Raw genomic sequence first — 15004 nt, 5'->3', positions numbered from 1 at the left:
ATGGAACAGAGCAAGGAACCCAGAAGTTGACACAAGCCATTATGCTCAATTAATATTTGACAAAGGAGGCAAGAGCATACAATGGAGTAAATCTCTTCAATAGATTGTTTTGGATAAATTGGACAGTTACATCCAACTTACACAATAACAAGAATAAAATCAAAATGGATAAAAGGTTTAAATGGAACACATGAAACCATAAAAATCCTGGAAGAAACCATAGCCAGCAAGATCTCAGACGTCTCTTCTAGCGGTATGTTTCCAGATATATCCCCAAAGCAAAGGAAACGGAGGAAAAAATAAAAGGGACTACATCAAAATAAAAAGCTCCCACACAGCAATAGAAACCACTACAAAATGAAAAGAGGACCCACTCCATGGGAGAACATTTTTGCCAATGACATATCTGATAAAGGGTTAATTTCCAAAATATATAAGGAACTCATACAACTTAACAACAGAAGGCAAATATTCCAATTTAAAAATGGGCAAAGGACATAAATAGACACTTCCCCAAAGTGGACATACAGATGGCCAAGAAACATATGAAAAAATGCTCAATCACTAATCATCAGATAGATGCAAATTAAAACAACAATGGGGTATCACCTCACACTTAGAATGGTTACCATCAACAAATCAACAAACAACAAGTGCTGACAATATTATGGGGAAAGCAAACCTAGTACACTGCTGGTGGGAATGCAGACTGGTGTAGCCATTATGGAAAACAGTATGGAGTTTCCTCAAAAAATTAAAATTGGAATTGCCATTTGAGCCAGTGATACCACTTCTAGGAATATAACCCAAGGAACCCAAAACACCAATATGAAAGAATATATGCACCCCTATGTTCATAGCAGTGCAACTTACAATAGCTAAGATCTAGAAAGAGCCCAAGTGCCCATCAGTAGATAAGTGGATTAAAAATGGTGTACATTTACACCATGGGATATTATGCAGCTGTAAAAAAAAAAAAAAACAAAGGATCTCTTACACTTTGAGATAGCATGAAGGGACCTGGGGAGTATTATGCTAAGTGGAATAAGTCAGTTAGAGAAAGATAAGTGTCACATGATCTCACTCATGTGTGGAATCTAATGAACTCAATAAACTGATGAACCATATAGATCCAGAGACATAGAAGTATTGAACAGAGTGATGATTCTCAAAGAGAAGGTAGGGAATAGGGGGGAGGGGCGGAGTGATAAACCAAAGAACTTAAATGTATATATGCATAACCCATGGACACAGACAATAGTGCGATGAAGGCCTGGAGAGTGGGCAGGGCTGGAGTAGAGGGGGTCAATGGGGAAAAAAAAGGGGGACATCTACAATACTTTCAATAATAAAGATAATTTTTTTTAAAAAGAAGACTGCTGTTCAGTATCTGATTGATATTAAATTGGCTAATATCCAATAGTGCCCTAAATGTATGATCTTTAGGATATGTTTTCTACCAAACCCAAACCTACAGATAGTTTCACTTCATGGTGTCTGGAATTTCGGTAAAAGTACATAGTCAACTCAAATGCCTGTGCATTTTCCTGCATAATTAAATAATTATTGGATGGCCCATCAAATCATGACATGGTAAAGACAGACAGCCCTGACCAGTTTGGCTCAGTGGATAGAGCATCGGCTTGCGGACTGAAGGGTCCCCAGTTCGATTCCGGTCAAGGGCATGTATCTTGGTTGCGGGTACATCCCCAGTAGGGGGTGTGCAGGAGGTAGCTGATCAATGTTTCTCTCTCATTGATGCTTCTAACTCTCTATCCCTCTCCAATCCTCTCTGTAAAAAATCAATAAAATTAAAAAAAAGACAGGCAGACATTTTCTGATCTATTTCTAAAATTTGGAGGACTGTTATTAATAATTTATTTGTGTAACCTCCTGGCCACTCTCCTACTATCCTTCCCCTGGGGTTGAAAACAGACTTACCCAACAAGTGGATTGTGAACTACAATATTCCCTCTCCTGTTTCATATTGTTTTTTCTACAGATAGAGATCAGACTGTTCAAATTCATGAAATAAAAGGGTCTGCCCCAAGTGGTGGGGTAGAGTTGGGTTTCTAGAACTGTCTATCTGAGAGATATGGCTAATTTGGGAGGTTCTTATCAGGATGTTCCAAGCCACATTTTAAATATTTCTATCTATAATAAAATTGGTATTTTAATCTCCCTTTACTTGCCTACTTTTGCTCTTTTGTTGACTCAAAACTTAAGCAAGGAATAAGTGTGGGATTCCTTCAGACCCCACAATACCAGTAGTGACCCAGAGACCCAAACATGCTGTGCATATCATGCGGTATTATACATTGGAAGCCAAATGTGGCAATACACTTCAAAATTCTAATATGTAAGTGGGTTTTACATCAGAAATTCCTCTTCTGATCATTTAAACAGAAAAAATCAATGATCTTATAAAAATGAGACTGTTAACATAAATTTTAATAATGAAATATGGGAAGCTTTATTAGATAATGGCTTACACACAAAAAGAATACAATACAGAAAATTATGATACAAACATATATTTTTACCTGGGAAAGTATGTACAGTTGTCAGATTAGAAATTGTGTCTATACTACTTTCAAGAATTTCTTTTTCATAGGAAATGAAGACAAAGCAATTTTGTTGTCGTTTCTTAACACTTTGTTTTCTATGGGTTGAAGAGTAGCCAGAAATCTTTTCATCATACAATTATTGTTCTGCACTTGGAATGTGTCTCTTAAAATTGTTGCATCTTATTGTCTCCAAGGACACTATTCCCACTGGTCCCTCTAGGTATTTTGCCAAAATTCAGTGCATATTAACATTATTAGTCATGTTTGAACTTAGTCACAATGGGCCCTTTACTTATCCACACAGAGGGCCCCTGCACATCGATAGGAGTCTGAGATTATAAAAGTCATCCTAATCTTCCTTCACTGTGTAAAAATCTTTTCCCGGAGAAATCAGAAATCATCTCTTTCAAAATCTTCTTTAGGAATTACCTTATATTTCTCAGCCATTTAAAAAGCATGAATTTTATATCGGCTTTCCAATATAATTAATTGTTCCTTAGGTTTAAAGTGAGATAGAATCTTTAGTGAAAGTCTTTTGGCACTTTCCACTAGAAAACAATTATCCATGAATGTGTATGTCGTCATGAGTGGAGCATTTGGGCACCTTAACTGACCCCACTTATACTTTCAGTTTCACCTTCGGGACGACCAGGATTACACAGTCAACTGAAGCCAGGATTACCTTCCATAAGAGTAAGTATGTTCTTGTTTGGCAATTCAGTTTCTTTCGTCATTCAAAGTTCTAGTTTCTTAGTCCGAGAAAATATGACTAATCTGTTTAAAAATCAGAGATGGCAATATTGGGTGTTTCTGAAAAATGAAATAGTTATTTCTAATGTTAATTTTTATTATAAAAAATAAATCTGAAGGGATTATGTTCATTTGAAATATTTATTACATGCATCACTAGAGAGGGTTCAGTAACTGCTCACTCTTTACCCTTAATATTTGTAGCACTACCTGTCAAATCAAAGATTCTCAATAAATACCTTCTGAGTGAATGCATCCGTGCTCATAGCAACATTATATACATTACTATGAGAAATGTTGTTATTAGAGATCAATGATTTCATTATATTTTCAAATATTCCTTTAAATATAATAAATAGAAAATTCACCTGAATGAAAGTGGTCTACCAGAACATTCACTTAATTTTGGTATCACAGCCCTAACTGGATTGGCTCAGTGGATAGAGTGTTGGCCTGCAGACTGAAAGGTCCCAGGTTTGATTCCAGTCAAGGGCATGTATCTTGGTTGCGGGCACATCCCCAGTAGGAGGTATGCAGGAAGCAGCTGATTGATGTTTCTCTCTCATAGATGTTTCTAACTCTCTATCCCTCTCTCTTCATCTCTGTAAAAAATCAATGAAATATATTTTTAAAAAATTTGGGATCACAAAAGTTAAATATTGGTGATTGGAAAGGGAGGAGAGTTTAGGAATGTGGAACAATGCTCTGAGTTAAAATGCCACAGTGAAGTATTGAGAGCTTAAGAATTTTCTCAGTTAGGTTCAAAGAGTCAATTCCACATAACCCTATCGAAAAAGGTACCTGATTAGCAGCTAATAATTTCTCCCCCTCAGTCTAGAGTAGTGCTCCTTTTAAACAGAGATGCCTGTACACCATAGGTAATTCTCTGTTTCTAGCACTCTAATGCTGTTATTTGGTAATGTCTTGATTTAAACAACTTGCCTCAATTCACCAGACCTTAAGAAAACACACCTGTAGCTTTCTTGTGGGGTAGGGATGCTAGAAATAAGTGAAACCATTAATATACCAAACTAATTAAATTCTCATGGAAAATTCTTTTCTCTTTGAAATGCAGAGAAAACCAAAGTCATTGACTCTTTACAGCTATTTACAAACTGAAATAGTTGTCCATGTAATTAAGTGTTAATAGCGGTTGAGAAAGAAATGTGAAGTACCTATTGCCTCATATTCAAAATTGCAGTTTCTAAACTCTGGCCTAAGCATTTCTTCACAGGACATTGAACAGGTTATAAGCCTCACCAAAATTCACAAGCTTTATAAGAATGCAGGAACTGTCCTAGTCATTGTTGCTCAGCAATTAGAGTGAAGGGTCTGGGGTTTGATTCCTGGTGAAGGGGTGGTATCTGGGTTGCAGGTTCATCCCAGGCCTGAGACGGGGCACCTACCAGAGGCAACGAATGCATGTGTCTCTCTCACTCACTTCCCACCCCTCCCTGACTTCCACTCTCTCTACAAATCGATGGAAAAAATTATTCTATGATGGGGATTAACCAACAAACAAAGGATGCAGAAAAAACAATAGTGTGGTGGTCACTGATTAGTGCCCTCACACATTAGCGTTATTACAGCAGGTTAAAGGGGGGGGTGATGGGGGGAGGCTGAGGAAGTGAAAGGAGATAAATTTTTAACTTACTATCTGCCAAGCACTATGCATGGACTATAGCAATCAACAATCACAAGGATTCCATGAACTAAATATCATGGAGGAAATTGAACCCGAAGAGGAAAAGGGAAATGAGAACTTCACCGATATTCCAGAGAATAAAATACCTTTAAAACACATTTTAAAGAAAATAAGGCAAATATGATAGTCATTCTTTCTTCATTTCCACAACTTTTAAGGAACTCTTACTATGCCCCTGGAGATAAGCTTGCTGCTTGGGACAAAACAATGTCAAAATAAAATTTGTTTATATAGTTTGACAATGTAGTCATCAGAGAATAATTAAATAATATACTACAATGTGAATAGTAAGAAGAAAAGATACATCTCTCTTAAAAAGTTATAGATAGATTCCTGGTGGAATTAATGCCTAAAACAAAACTTAAACTAGGGATTGAGCAGTTAGAGACTACAAGTGTAGAGATCTGTAAAAACAAAAGGACCAGCATCTGAGACTCTCCACAGGTAATTTTAAGCATCGTCATTAATGGAAACCGCTAGTAGATAAGTCTAGGGAAGCAAATTGAATCAGGAGAGATGACACCAGCAGCCCGACTCTATAGGTCATACTCTTAATCACTATGATATACTGTCTCTTGCTGGGAGCCAATGCAAGTACCCTAGTAGGAAAAAACAAGAAATGAGGGAAATTTTATGGCCTGATAGCAGAAATATTAGAAAGCTCTCCATATGCTAAGAAGCTTAAGATTTATAATGAAGGCAAAAAAAGAGTGATTGAAATAATTAAAATTAATGTTTCAGTTACAAAACTCCATTTCACTCTAAAAAAATAAATATTTTTATTAACATAATATCAGTCTTCCCTTCCTACCAAACTCCACCACCTCACTCTAGTGAATCATCTTCATGTACTTGTGCTGCCTCCCTCAACCCAGGTTCAGCTTGGTTCTGGAACAATTACATCATTTCAATGTGATAAGAAGTAAAGATGTCAGTATCCATCCTCTGTTCTGGTCCTCAAACATCTATTCATGGATCACAGCCTTGGATCTTTTGTTTCCCTTGCCCATATTACTCTTAAGATCTAGTAGTTCTCTGTATAAGTTATAAGACACCGATAGCATTTCTGTGGCAAATTGCAGTGCAGGAAAATTTGTGAAGTATCTAAGGTTTGTCTTTAGTTTCATCTCACACTAGACAGGAGAACACCCTTTTGCTAAGTCTATACCAGTCTTTAGAATAGGAAGACTATGTGACTTTCTAAGGCTTTTTTGCCTGTGTTCAAGGAGCAACTTAATTACTGTTTCTCCTAGATCTTTACAAGGAGAAGAAATTGCAGAAATGTAGCTTATTTTCCTATCTTTCTACTATTCTGGCTCCACGTTAATGGAAGACAGTAAATGTCCCCAAACATAGAGATTTTATTCAGAACCACTAAATCCTCTAACCTATTTCTCAACTCTCTTATCGCTGATAAAAAAAATTTATAAATTCTCTAAGGATGAGAAATTTTATTCTCACTCATTACACTGAATAAAATATTTATTGCCTGGAATATTTCATTAACCTAAATTCTTGATGCTTTTCAAACTCAAACCCATTAATTCATTCCTTTTTCTTCTCTCCTCAACTCTTACCTAAGCCAAAATTAATTAACTTATATTTAACTGAGAGGCAGATCAAGAGTTTCAGAGAAATACATATTATGGGGTAAATGTCAGTTCACAAATATTGTCCACAACACATAGGGGAGAGTTAATCACATCTGGGCTTTAGAAAAATGATTCTGATTGCATTGATTTTAAAATACTGAATGGGAAAAACAAAGATATATGTTAATCATATGTTAACATGTTTCTGCAATATTTCACCTATGAGATAAAGACACCGAGGGTAAAGTAGTGTTGTGAGTGTGAAAATAAAAGGAACAAATTAAAAAGATAACAGAAATGGCAAGACATGCCCACAACTGAAAATGGGAATAAAAAAAGAACAATAAATAATGTTTTTAAATGAGACTTACTCTTGACAGGGAAGGAAACACAGTCATGAGTGCCACTTTAAAAATCTTGAAATATGCACATCTAGAGGCCTCTCAATAGGAAATCATAAGATAACAAAATAAGAACGCCCAAACTGAACAGTAATGAATGGTCACCTAATTCCAGATGCAGTTGTACATATTTTATCTACATTATCTAAAAAATTTTTATAACCCTAAGATATACATATTATTTTCTCTGAAGTTTACACACACAAATAAATGACACAAGATAAATAAATTAATCAAATTGCTCAAGGACTCTCAGATAGAAAAAAGGAAAAGTGTTAATTCAAACTATCTAAGTCTGATCTAGATGTCTAAGAATAAGATGAAGTCAGAGTCCTTTAACATTTTCCTTCAGATGTAAATGTAGGGATCATCAGCTTACTTGAAATCACCCTATTTATTAGAACTTCCTAGAGGGCAGAGTAAAAGAGATATTGCCTAGAAAAAAATATTTCAGGTGCACCAACAAATTAGAAAAGAAACATGAGCTATGAAGGAGAATGGAAAAAAAAAACAGAAATAATGATGGGAAGAAATTCAGGATAATGTAAGATGGTAGAAATTAAGCTGTAAAGACTTTCATAAGTTGACGGTTTATATGCAGAAGAGAACTTGAGTTAAATCAAGTCTGAAGTTTGTTTAACTATTGAAACAAGAGGGAGTCTAGTGGTGATGTTGGCTAGAGCAGTTTAAATGATGCAAAGACCACATGAGTTGATGTATAAGTGGCTAAGAAGACAGAGAAGACAATTATCAAGGAGGTAAAATTTAAGAGAGAAAGTTGAAGTATGTTTGAAAATTGCTAAACCTTGTTAAACCTGATATTGCTAAATGATGTTTATAATGGGTGGTAGTGTGTATTTCAAGCTGAAATAGGCTGACCCAAAAGACCCATGTTGCTCTTCAGCTCTATAGAAATACTTCAACTGTTCCCTTATTTGTCTGTTACAAATTTTGAAGTAAATATATACAACAAGGAGTGAAAATATATCATTGTCAAATGTGTTTAGAAAGAAATAATGGAAAAAGATAAATAAGAAAAAATTCAGTATCGAAGCTCTGGTCTTAACTATAATGCTTTGATAGGAAAAGGGCTCTCAAAATTTAGAGCAAAATGAAACTATAGATGTACCACAGTTTTGTAATCCTCTCATTTGCTGATGGGCACTTAGGCTGTTTCAAAATCTAGCTATTGTAAGTTGTGCTGCTATGAACATAGGAGTGCATATATTCTTTCTTATTGGTGCTTCTGATTTCTTGGGATATATTCCTAGAAGTGGGATTACTGGGTCAAATGTGAGTTCCATATTTAATTTTTTGAGGAAATGAAGCAGATAGTAGGGTTTTCCCTGTCAACGGAATTTAAAAGGAAATTATTTAACCAGAGTATATAATTTCAGATTTTTGCTTGTAAGCTGGGGGAAAATTTCTTAGTAGCACTAGGATATCCTAAAAAGCATAAAAATGTATAACATAGATATTCTAACGGTAAAAGTAAAACATACCCAAGGGTAACATTAATGATATAAAATACATATATTTGAAATAAATTGTCTGTGAGGAAAACCTCAAAAAGATTGGATTTTAACAGGTTTCAATGAACCTTTAAGAGCATGCATCCAATAAAAATATTTTAAACCCACCTCAGAGAAACTCCACTGGATAAGATGAAACGGAATTAACTATGGGATAAGCATTAATTGTGAGTTTAATTGCTAATACACATGTAAATTTTAATGTAAGGATTATCTTAGCAAAGGCCATTGTTAGTTTCTTTCAGGGACTTTTCTGATAGAAGCATTTCTGGTGTTAGGAAGTAGGGGGAAAATCAGAATAGTAGATCCCAAGCAACTTCTAGGAAGTAGGGAGAAGTAAGAATATTACATCCAAATGCAATTTTTAGGATTTGCTTTCATTGATGTTTATAATAAAAGTAGAGGCCCGGTGCACAAAAATTTGTGCACTCCGGGGGGGGGGGGGGTCCCCTCAGCCCAGCCTGTGCCCTCTCGCAGTCTGGGACCCCTCACGAGATAATGACCTGCTGGCTTAGGCCTGCTCCCAGGTGGCAAAGGGCAGGCCCAATCCCTAGTTGCAGCCCCTGGTCGGGCTCAGAGCAGGGCCGATTGGGGAGTTGGGGCGCTGCCCCCTGTCATGCACAGAGCAGGGCAGATTGGGAGGTTGCGATGCCACCCTCAGTCACACTCAGGGTAGGGCCAATTGGGGGGTTGGGGCACCGCTCCCTGTCACACTCAAGGCAGGGTCGATGGAGAGGTTGCGGCGCCACCCCCTGTCATGCACAGAGCAGGGCCAATCAGGGGGTTGGGGCGCTGCCCCCTGTCACGCACAGAGCAGGGCCGATCAGGGGGTTGGGGAGCTCCCCCCTGTCACGCACAGAGCAGGGCCCATCAGGGGGTTGAGGAGCTCACCCCTGTCACTCACAGAGTAGGGCCGATAGGGGAGTTGGGGCACCGCCCCCTGTCACACACAGAGCAGGGCGGATCAGGGGGTTAGGGTGCCACCCTCTATCACCCACCGAGCAGGGCCAATTAGGGGGTTGGGGCGCCGCCACTGTCACACTCAGGGCAGGGCCGATGGGGAGGTTATGGCTTTACCCCGTCACACAGAGTAGGGCCCGTGGGGGGGTGGGGGGGTTGGGGCACCGCACCCTGTCACACACAGAGCCGCAGGGCGATCAGGGGGTTTGGGAGCTCCCCCCTATCAGGCACAGAGCAGGGTTTATCAGGGGGTTGGGGCGCCTTCTCCTGTCACGAACAGAGCAGGGCAGATAAGGAGGTTGTGGCCCTGCCCCCTGTCACACACAGAGCCACAGGGCGATCAGGGGGTTTGGGCACTGCCGCCTGTCACGCTGATCCCAGTGCTTGGAGACCTCATGGCTCCGCTGATCCCGGTGCTGGGAGGCATATTACCCTTTTACTATACAGGATAGAGGCCTGGTGCACGGGTGGGGGCCGGCTGGTTTGCCCTGAAGGGTGTCCTGGATCAGGGTGGGGGTCCCCACTGGGGTGCCTGGCAAGTCTGGGTGAGGGGCTGAGGGCTGTTTTCAGGCTGGCAGGTGATTGAAGCTCCCAACTGTTCCTTTTTTTTTTATTCTGGGCCAGCTTTAGCTCTGGCTCCAGCTCTGAGGCCTCTGCTGCTGAAAGCAGGTATCTGCTTTGTTTGGGTTCTACAATCGAAACACTGTATCAACTCCAGCTCTGAGATCCCGGCTGGCTGAAAGCAGGTTTCTGGGGTTTTGTTTAGCTTCTATATTTGTAACAATGTTTCAAACTGCAAGCTCAGAGGCCGGCAAGGCAGGCGGGAAACGTTGGTTTCCTCTGTCACTGAAGCAAGCAAGCCTCACGTTCACTTCAAGCTGCTTGGCTGCAGGCCGCCATCCTGGCTGGCAGTTAATTTGCATATTGCCCTGATTAGCCAATGGGAAGGGTAGCAGACGTACGGCTAATTACCATGTTTCTCTTTTATTAGATAGGACTAGTGGCCTGCTGCACAAAAATTTGTGTACTCGGGGGGGCATCCCTCAGCCTAGCCTGCCCCCTCTAACAGTCTGGGAGCCCTCACAGGATGTCCTACTGATGTCCCTGTGGGGAGCGGGCCTAAGCCTCAGTCTGGCCTCCCTCTGTGGAAGGCAACTGGCCGATCAGGTATATAGATACCTTCTGAAGGCAGCACAGACTCCTTCCTTATTTCTTTCCTCTGTGGTTGGAGAATAAGGTACTAAAAGGTGGAGACAGAACTGTGGCTGGGCCTGGGGCTCTTATAGGCAGCAGAAAGAAGGAGAGGGCTGGGGAAAGTCTAGACATGGTTTTCTTCAATTGTCCTCCCTTCCTCCGGGCCCCTCACTCTGTTCTTTCCTTGTCATGGTGGACGCTTGGGCCTCGGACTGACAGGAGCCCAGCGATGGTGGAGTTCAGCCCCCTCATTTCTCAGCTGAACATATAACTGCCTCACATTCCAAGTGGAGCTGTTTTCAAGTGGTAAAGTGCTGGCAATTCATGCCTCCTGGCCTTTCCCCTCTGGGGTTTCCTCCTTGGGTCAGTTGCAAACTTCACTGAGACACCAAAGCAACTCTGCCCTGGTACTTCTGCACCAGCCCCTGCACTCTTCCTTGAGGTCTCTGGGTCCACAGTCTGAGCTCAGGGAGGTCACCCAGAGCCCGTTGCCCCAGACAGGTGGGGCAGGGGGACTAGCTTGAAGAGCTGGAGGAAGATGGCAGAGTAAGAGTTGGTATGAACCGGCGTCTGCTTAACCAGACTTCCTTAGCTCCCCACCAGGCCCAGGCTGGGCCCCTTCCCCACACCAGGAGGATCCCAGTTGACGTCCCCTCCCTGCACCCAGCGCTCTCCTCCCTGTTCTACCACTTGGGGAAGGGAGCAGCTCACCTGCTCTGGACCCTGCCAACCTGGCAGGCTGAGGCCCAGGTGGTGCAGCCTAGGGTGCTGGTGGCTGCGAGCCTTCTCCCCCTCCCTCTAGCGTGGGGTGGGGTTGCAGCAGCTCACAGCCACCCCTGGGCACCATGCATGGAGAAACCGCTCTCCACTGAGCCACCATCCACCCAGGACCTGTGGGGGTTGGGGTGACCTCAATGGGTTCCCACTGGCCCCACTGAAGCCAGTCTCGGCTTGGCCAGCCACCCCTGCTGCCCAAGGGCTGCACATGCCCCACGGGCCTCATCACCCTCATGAATCACTGTGGTCCGGCTGTCCCATCCCAGGAGGTGGCCATCCTGATCGCCATGGCTCACTCCCCAGTGCAGTTGGGCCTGCCCAGCAAGCATGTAGGCAGGAGCTGGGCCTCTAAGGGTAAGGAGGAGGCATGCTGGGCCAGGGCAGAAGTGGGGAACTTGGCGATGTAAACACAGCCCACCCCCACGTTGTGCCGGCCCCTGTGCTGCATTCCCAAACCCCTGGGTGCCCCTGCCCAGCACTGCGTTCTTGGGTGCAGTGGGGGTGAGGGACCTGGAGCAGTGGCCTGAAGGCAACCCTCGCTGGCTTGGAATCACAGTGGTCTATCAGGGAGGGATGCGGGATGCAAAATTCCTCCTCTCTCTCTAAATCTCTCTCTCTAAATCTCTCTCAGAGTGGGCCCCGTGTCTTCGGAGGGCATGCGAGGACTCGGTTGAGGCGATGGGCACCGCTTTCCATCTCCCAGACCCCCGCCCATCCCCAGATCGCATTGGGACGTGTCTCCGTGTCTCTGGTGGGCAGGTGAGGGCTCAGTTGAGGCGATCTGCACTGCTTGCCTTTGCCCCAGCCCCCGTGTATTGGGACATGTCTCCGGTGGGTGGGCAAGGGCTCAGTTGAGGTGATGGGCACCGCTTGCCTTCTCCCCAGCCCCCGCGCATTGGCATGTGTCTCCGGTGGGCAGGCGAGGGCTTGGGCAAGGCAATCTGCACCACTTGCCTTCGCCCCAGCCCCTGCCCACCCCCAGATCGCATTGGGACGTGTCTCCATGTCTCCGGTGGGCAGGCAAGGGTTCAGGCCGGGCAATCTGCACTGCTTGCCTTTGACCCAGCCCCCGCGCATTGGGACCTGTCTCCAGAGGGCGGATGAGGGCTCAGTCCAGGTGATCCGCACCGCTTGCCTTCGCCCCAGCCCCGCCCACCCCCAGATCGCACATGGGAGTGGGCCCCCTGTCTCCAGTGGGCGGGGGAGGGCTCCGGGCAATCAGCACCACTTGCCTTAGCCCCCAGTAGCAAAGGGAGGCCTGGATGGTGGCTTGCGCTGTCCCGCCCTGCCTGCAGTATGCAAATTAGCCGCCATCTTTGTTGGCGGTTAACCGCCATCTTTGTTGGCAGTTAATTTGCATATCGCCCTGATTAGCCAATTTTGAAGCGTGTTGGAGGTACGGTTATTACCATGTTTGTCTATTATTAGATAGGACTAGAGGCCCGGTGCAAAAAAATTTGTGCACTCGCGGGGGGCGGGAGGGTCCCTCAGCCCAGCCTATGGCCTCTTGCAGTCTGGGACCCCTCGGAAGATGTCCACCTGCTGGCTTAGGCCTGCTCCCTGGGGGATCGGGCCAAAGCTGGCAGTCAGACATCCCTCTGGCAGCCCAGCAGCCCTCGGGGGATGTCCACTTGCCAGCAGGGAGCAGGCCTAAGCTGCAGTTGGACATCTTTAGCGCTGCTGAGGAGGCAGGAGAGGCTCTTACCACCACCACTGTATTGGCAGCCTTCAGCCTGGTTGTGGCTGAGCAGAGCTCCCCTTGTGGGAGCGCACTGACCACCAGGGGGAAGCTCCTGCATTGAGCATCTGCCCCCTGGTGGCCAGTGTGTGTCATAGTGACCAGTCATTCCCAGCCGTTATGCTGTTAGGGTCAATTTGCATATTACCTTTTTATTATATATAATAGAGGCCTGGTGCAATGGTGGGGGCCGACTGGTTTGCCCTGAAGTGTGTCCTGGATCAGGGTAGGGGTCCTGCTGGGGTGCCTGGCCAGCCTGGGTGAGGGGCTGATGGCTGTTTGGAGGCTGCCCAAACCCCCTTCAGAGTGGGGGTCCCCTCTGGGGTGCCTGGCCAGCCTGGGTGAGGGAGTGATAGCTGTTTTCAGACTGACCAACCCCCTGGTGACTGAAGTTTCCAGCCTTTCCTTTTTTAGTTGTTTTTTTTTGTTCCCTAAAGCTCCATGGCAATGGCGACTGGAAGCAGTATCTGGGGTTTATTTACCTTCTACATTCTTCCATCACATGGGCAAGCAAACCTCCTGCTCGCTCCAGCTCCGTAGCCACAGCCTGCTGATAGCAGGTATCTGGGGTTTATTTACCTTCTATAATTGAAACTTTGTAGCATTGAGTGGATCTTAGAGCCAGCCAGGGCAGGCAGGAGGTAAGCCTCCTGCTTGCTCCTGCTCCGTGGCCAAGGCCCACTGAAAGCAGGAATCTGGGGTTTATTTAACTTCTATAATTGAAACTTCGTTGTTTTGAGTGTAGCTTAGAGCAGGCCATGGCAGGCAGGAAACCATGGCTTCCTCCATCACTGGAGCAAGCAAGCCTCCTGCTCATTCCAGCTCCATGGCTTCCAGCCGCCATCTTTGTTGACAGGTAATTTGCATATCTCGCTGATTAGCCCATGGGAGGCGTAGCGAAGATATGGTCAATTACCATCTTTGTCTATTATTAGGTAAGATATGTCAAACAAACACCAATTACAGTCAAATTATAATTACAAGCCGCAGTGCAAATATGTGATTTAAATATAAACAGTCAGTTTATGTGACACAAAGGGGTAATCAAACATTGGCATGTATGATATGCTTACTTCCCCACTGATCTAGGAATCACTCTCCGATTTACTTCTCTTGAGGTTAGAAGATGACCAGGGCTCTGGATTTCTTCATATAAAGTCTTATTATTTGAACTAGAATGAGCAAAAACAATAATCAAGGATGAAAAACCAAACTACAGTAACAACCTTCATCTTGCTGGGACTGACCGACGACACTCCACTGAAAATATTGCTGTTTATCTTTCTATTTCTTTCCTACGTGTTGAGTATATCTGGAAACCTAACCATCATCACACTCACTCTGATTGATTCCCACCTAAAAACACCGATGTATCTGTTCCTTCAAAATTTCTCCTTCTTAGAAATTTCTTTCACAACCGCCTGTGTTCCCAGATTTCTATATAGCATATTATCTGGGGACAAGTCCATTACCTATAATGCTTGTGCCAGTCAACTCTTGTTTACAGACCTCTTTGCAGTAACGGAATTTTTCCTTCTGGCTGCCATGTCCTATGATCGCTACGTGGCCATCTGCAAACCCCTGCACTACACCACCATCATGAACAGCAGAGTCTGCAAGAACATCATTTTCTCCTGTTGGGTGGCAGCACTGATGATCATTCTCCCACCAATCAGTCTGGGTTTGGGCCTAGAATTCTGTGATTCGAACGTCATTGATCATTTCCTCTGTGATGCATCTCCTCTCCTGAAGATCTCTTGCTCAGACACCTGGTTGATAGAACAGATG

General features: G+C 43.8%; 1 protein-coding gene across 1 annotated transcript; it reads left to right on the top strand.

The window, feature by feature from the left end:
- Positions 1–14416: 14416 nt before the first annotated feature.
- LOC118650649 (olfactory receptor 6C2-like) lies at positions 14417–15004 on the top strand (the record flags this gene model as incomplete). Its single annotated transcript, XM_036298989.1, has 1 exon — positions 14417–15004. A coding segment is annotated over exon 1 (588 nt), but the record flags the coding sequence as incomplete, so codon positions are not given.

The sequence above is a fragment of the Myotis myotis genome, unplaced genomic scaffold (assembly GCF_014108235.1).
Source record: "Myotis myotis isolate mMyoMyo1 unplaced genomic scaffold, mMyoMyo1.p scaffold_m19_p_3, whole genome shotgun sequence".
NCBI lineage: Eukaryota > Metazoa > Chordata > Mammalia > Chiroptera > Vespertilionidae > Myotis > Myotis myotis.
The sequence above is the reverse complement of the archived record's forward strand: the minus strand, read 5'-3'. Positions and strand labels throughout refer to the sequence as shown.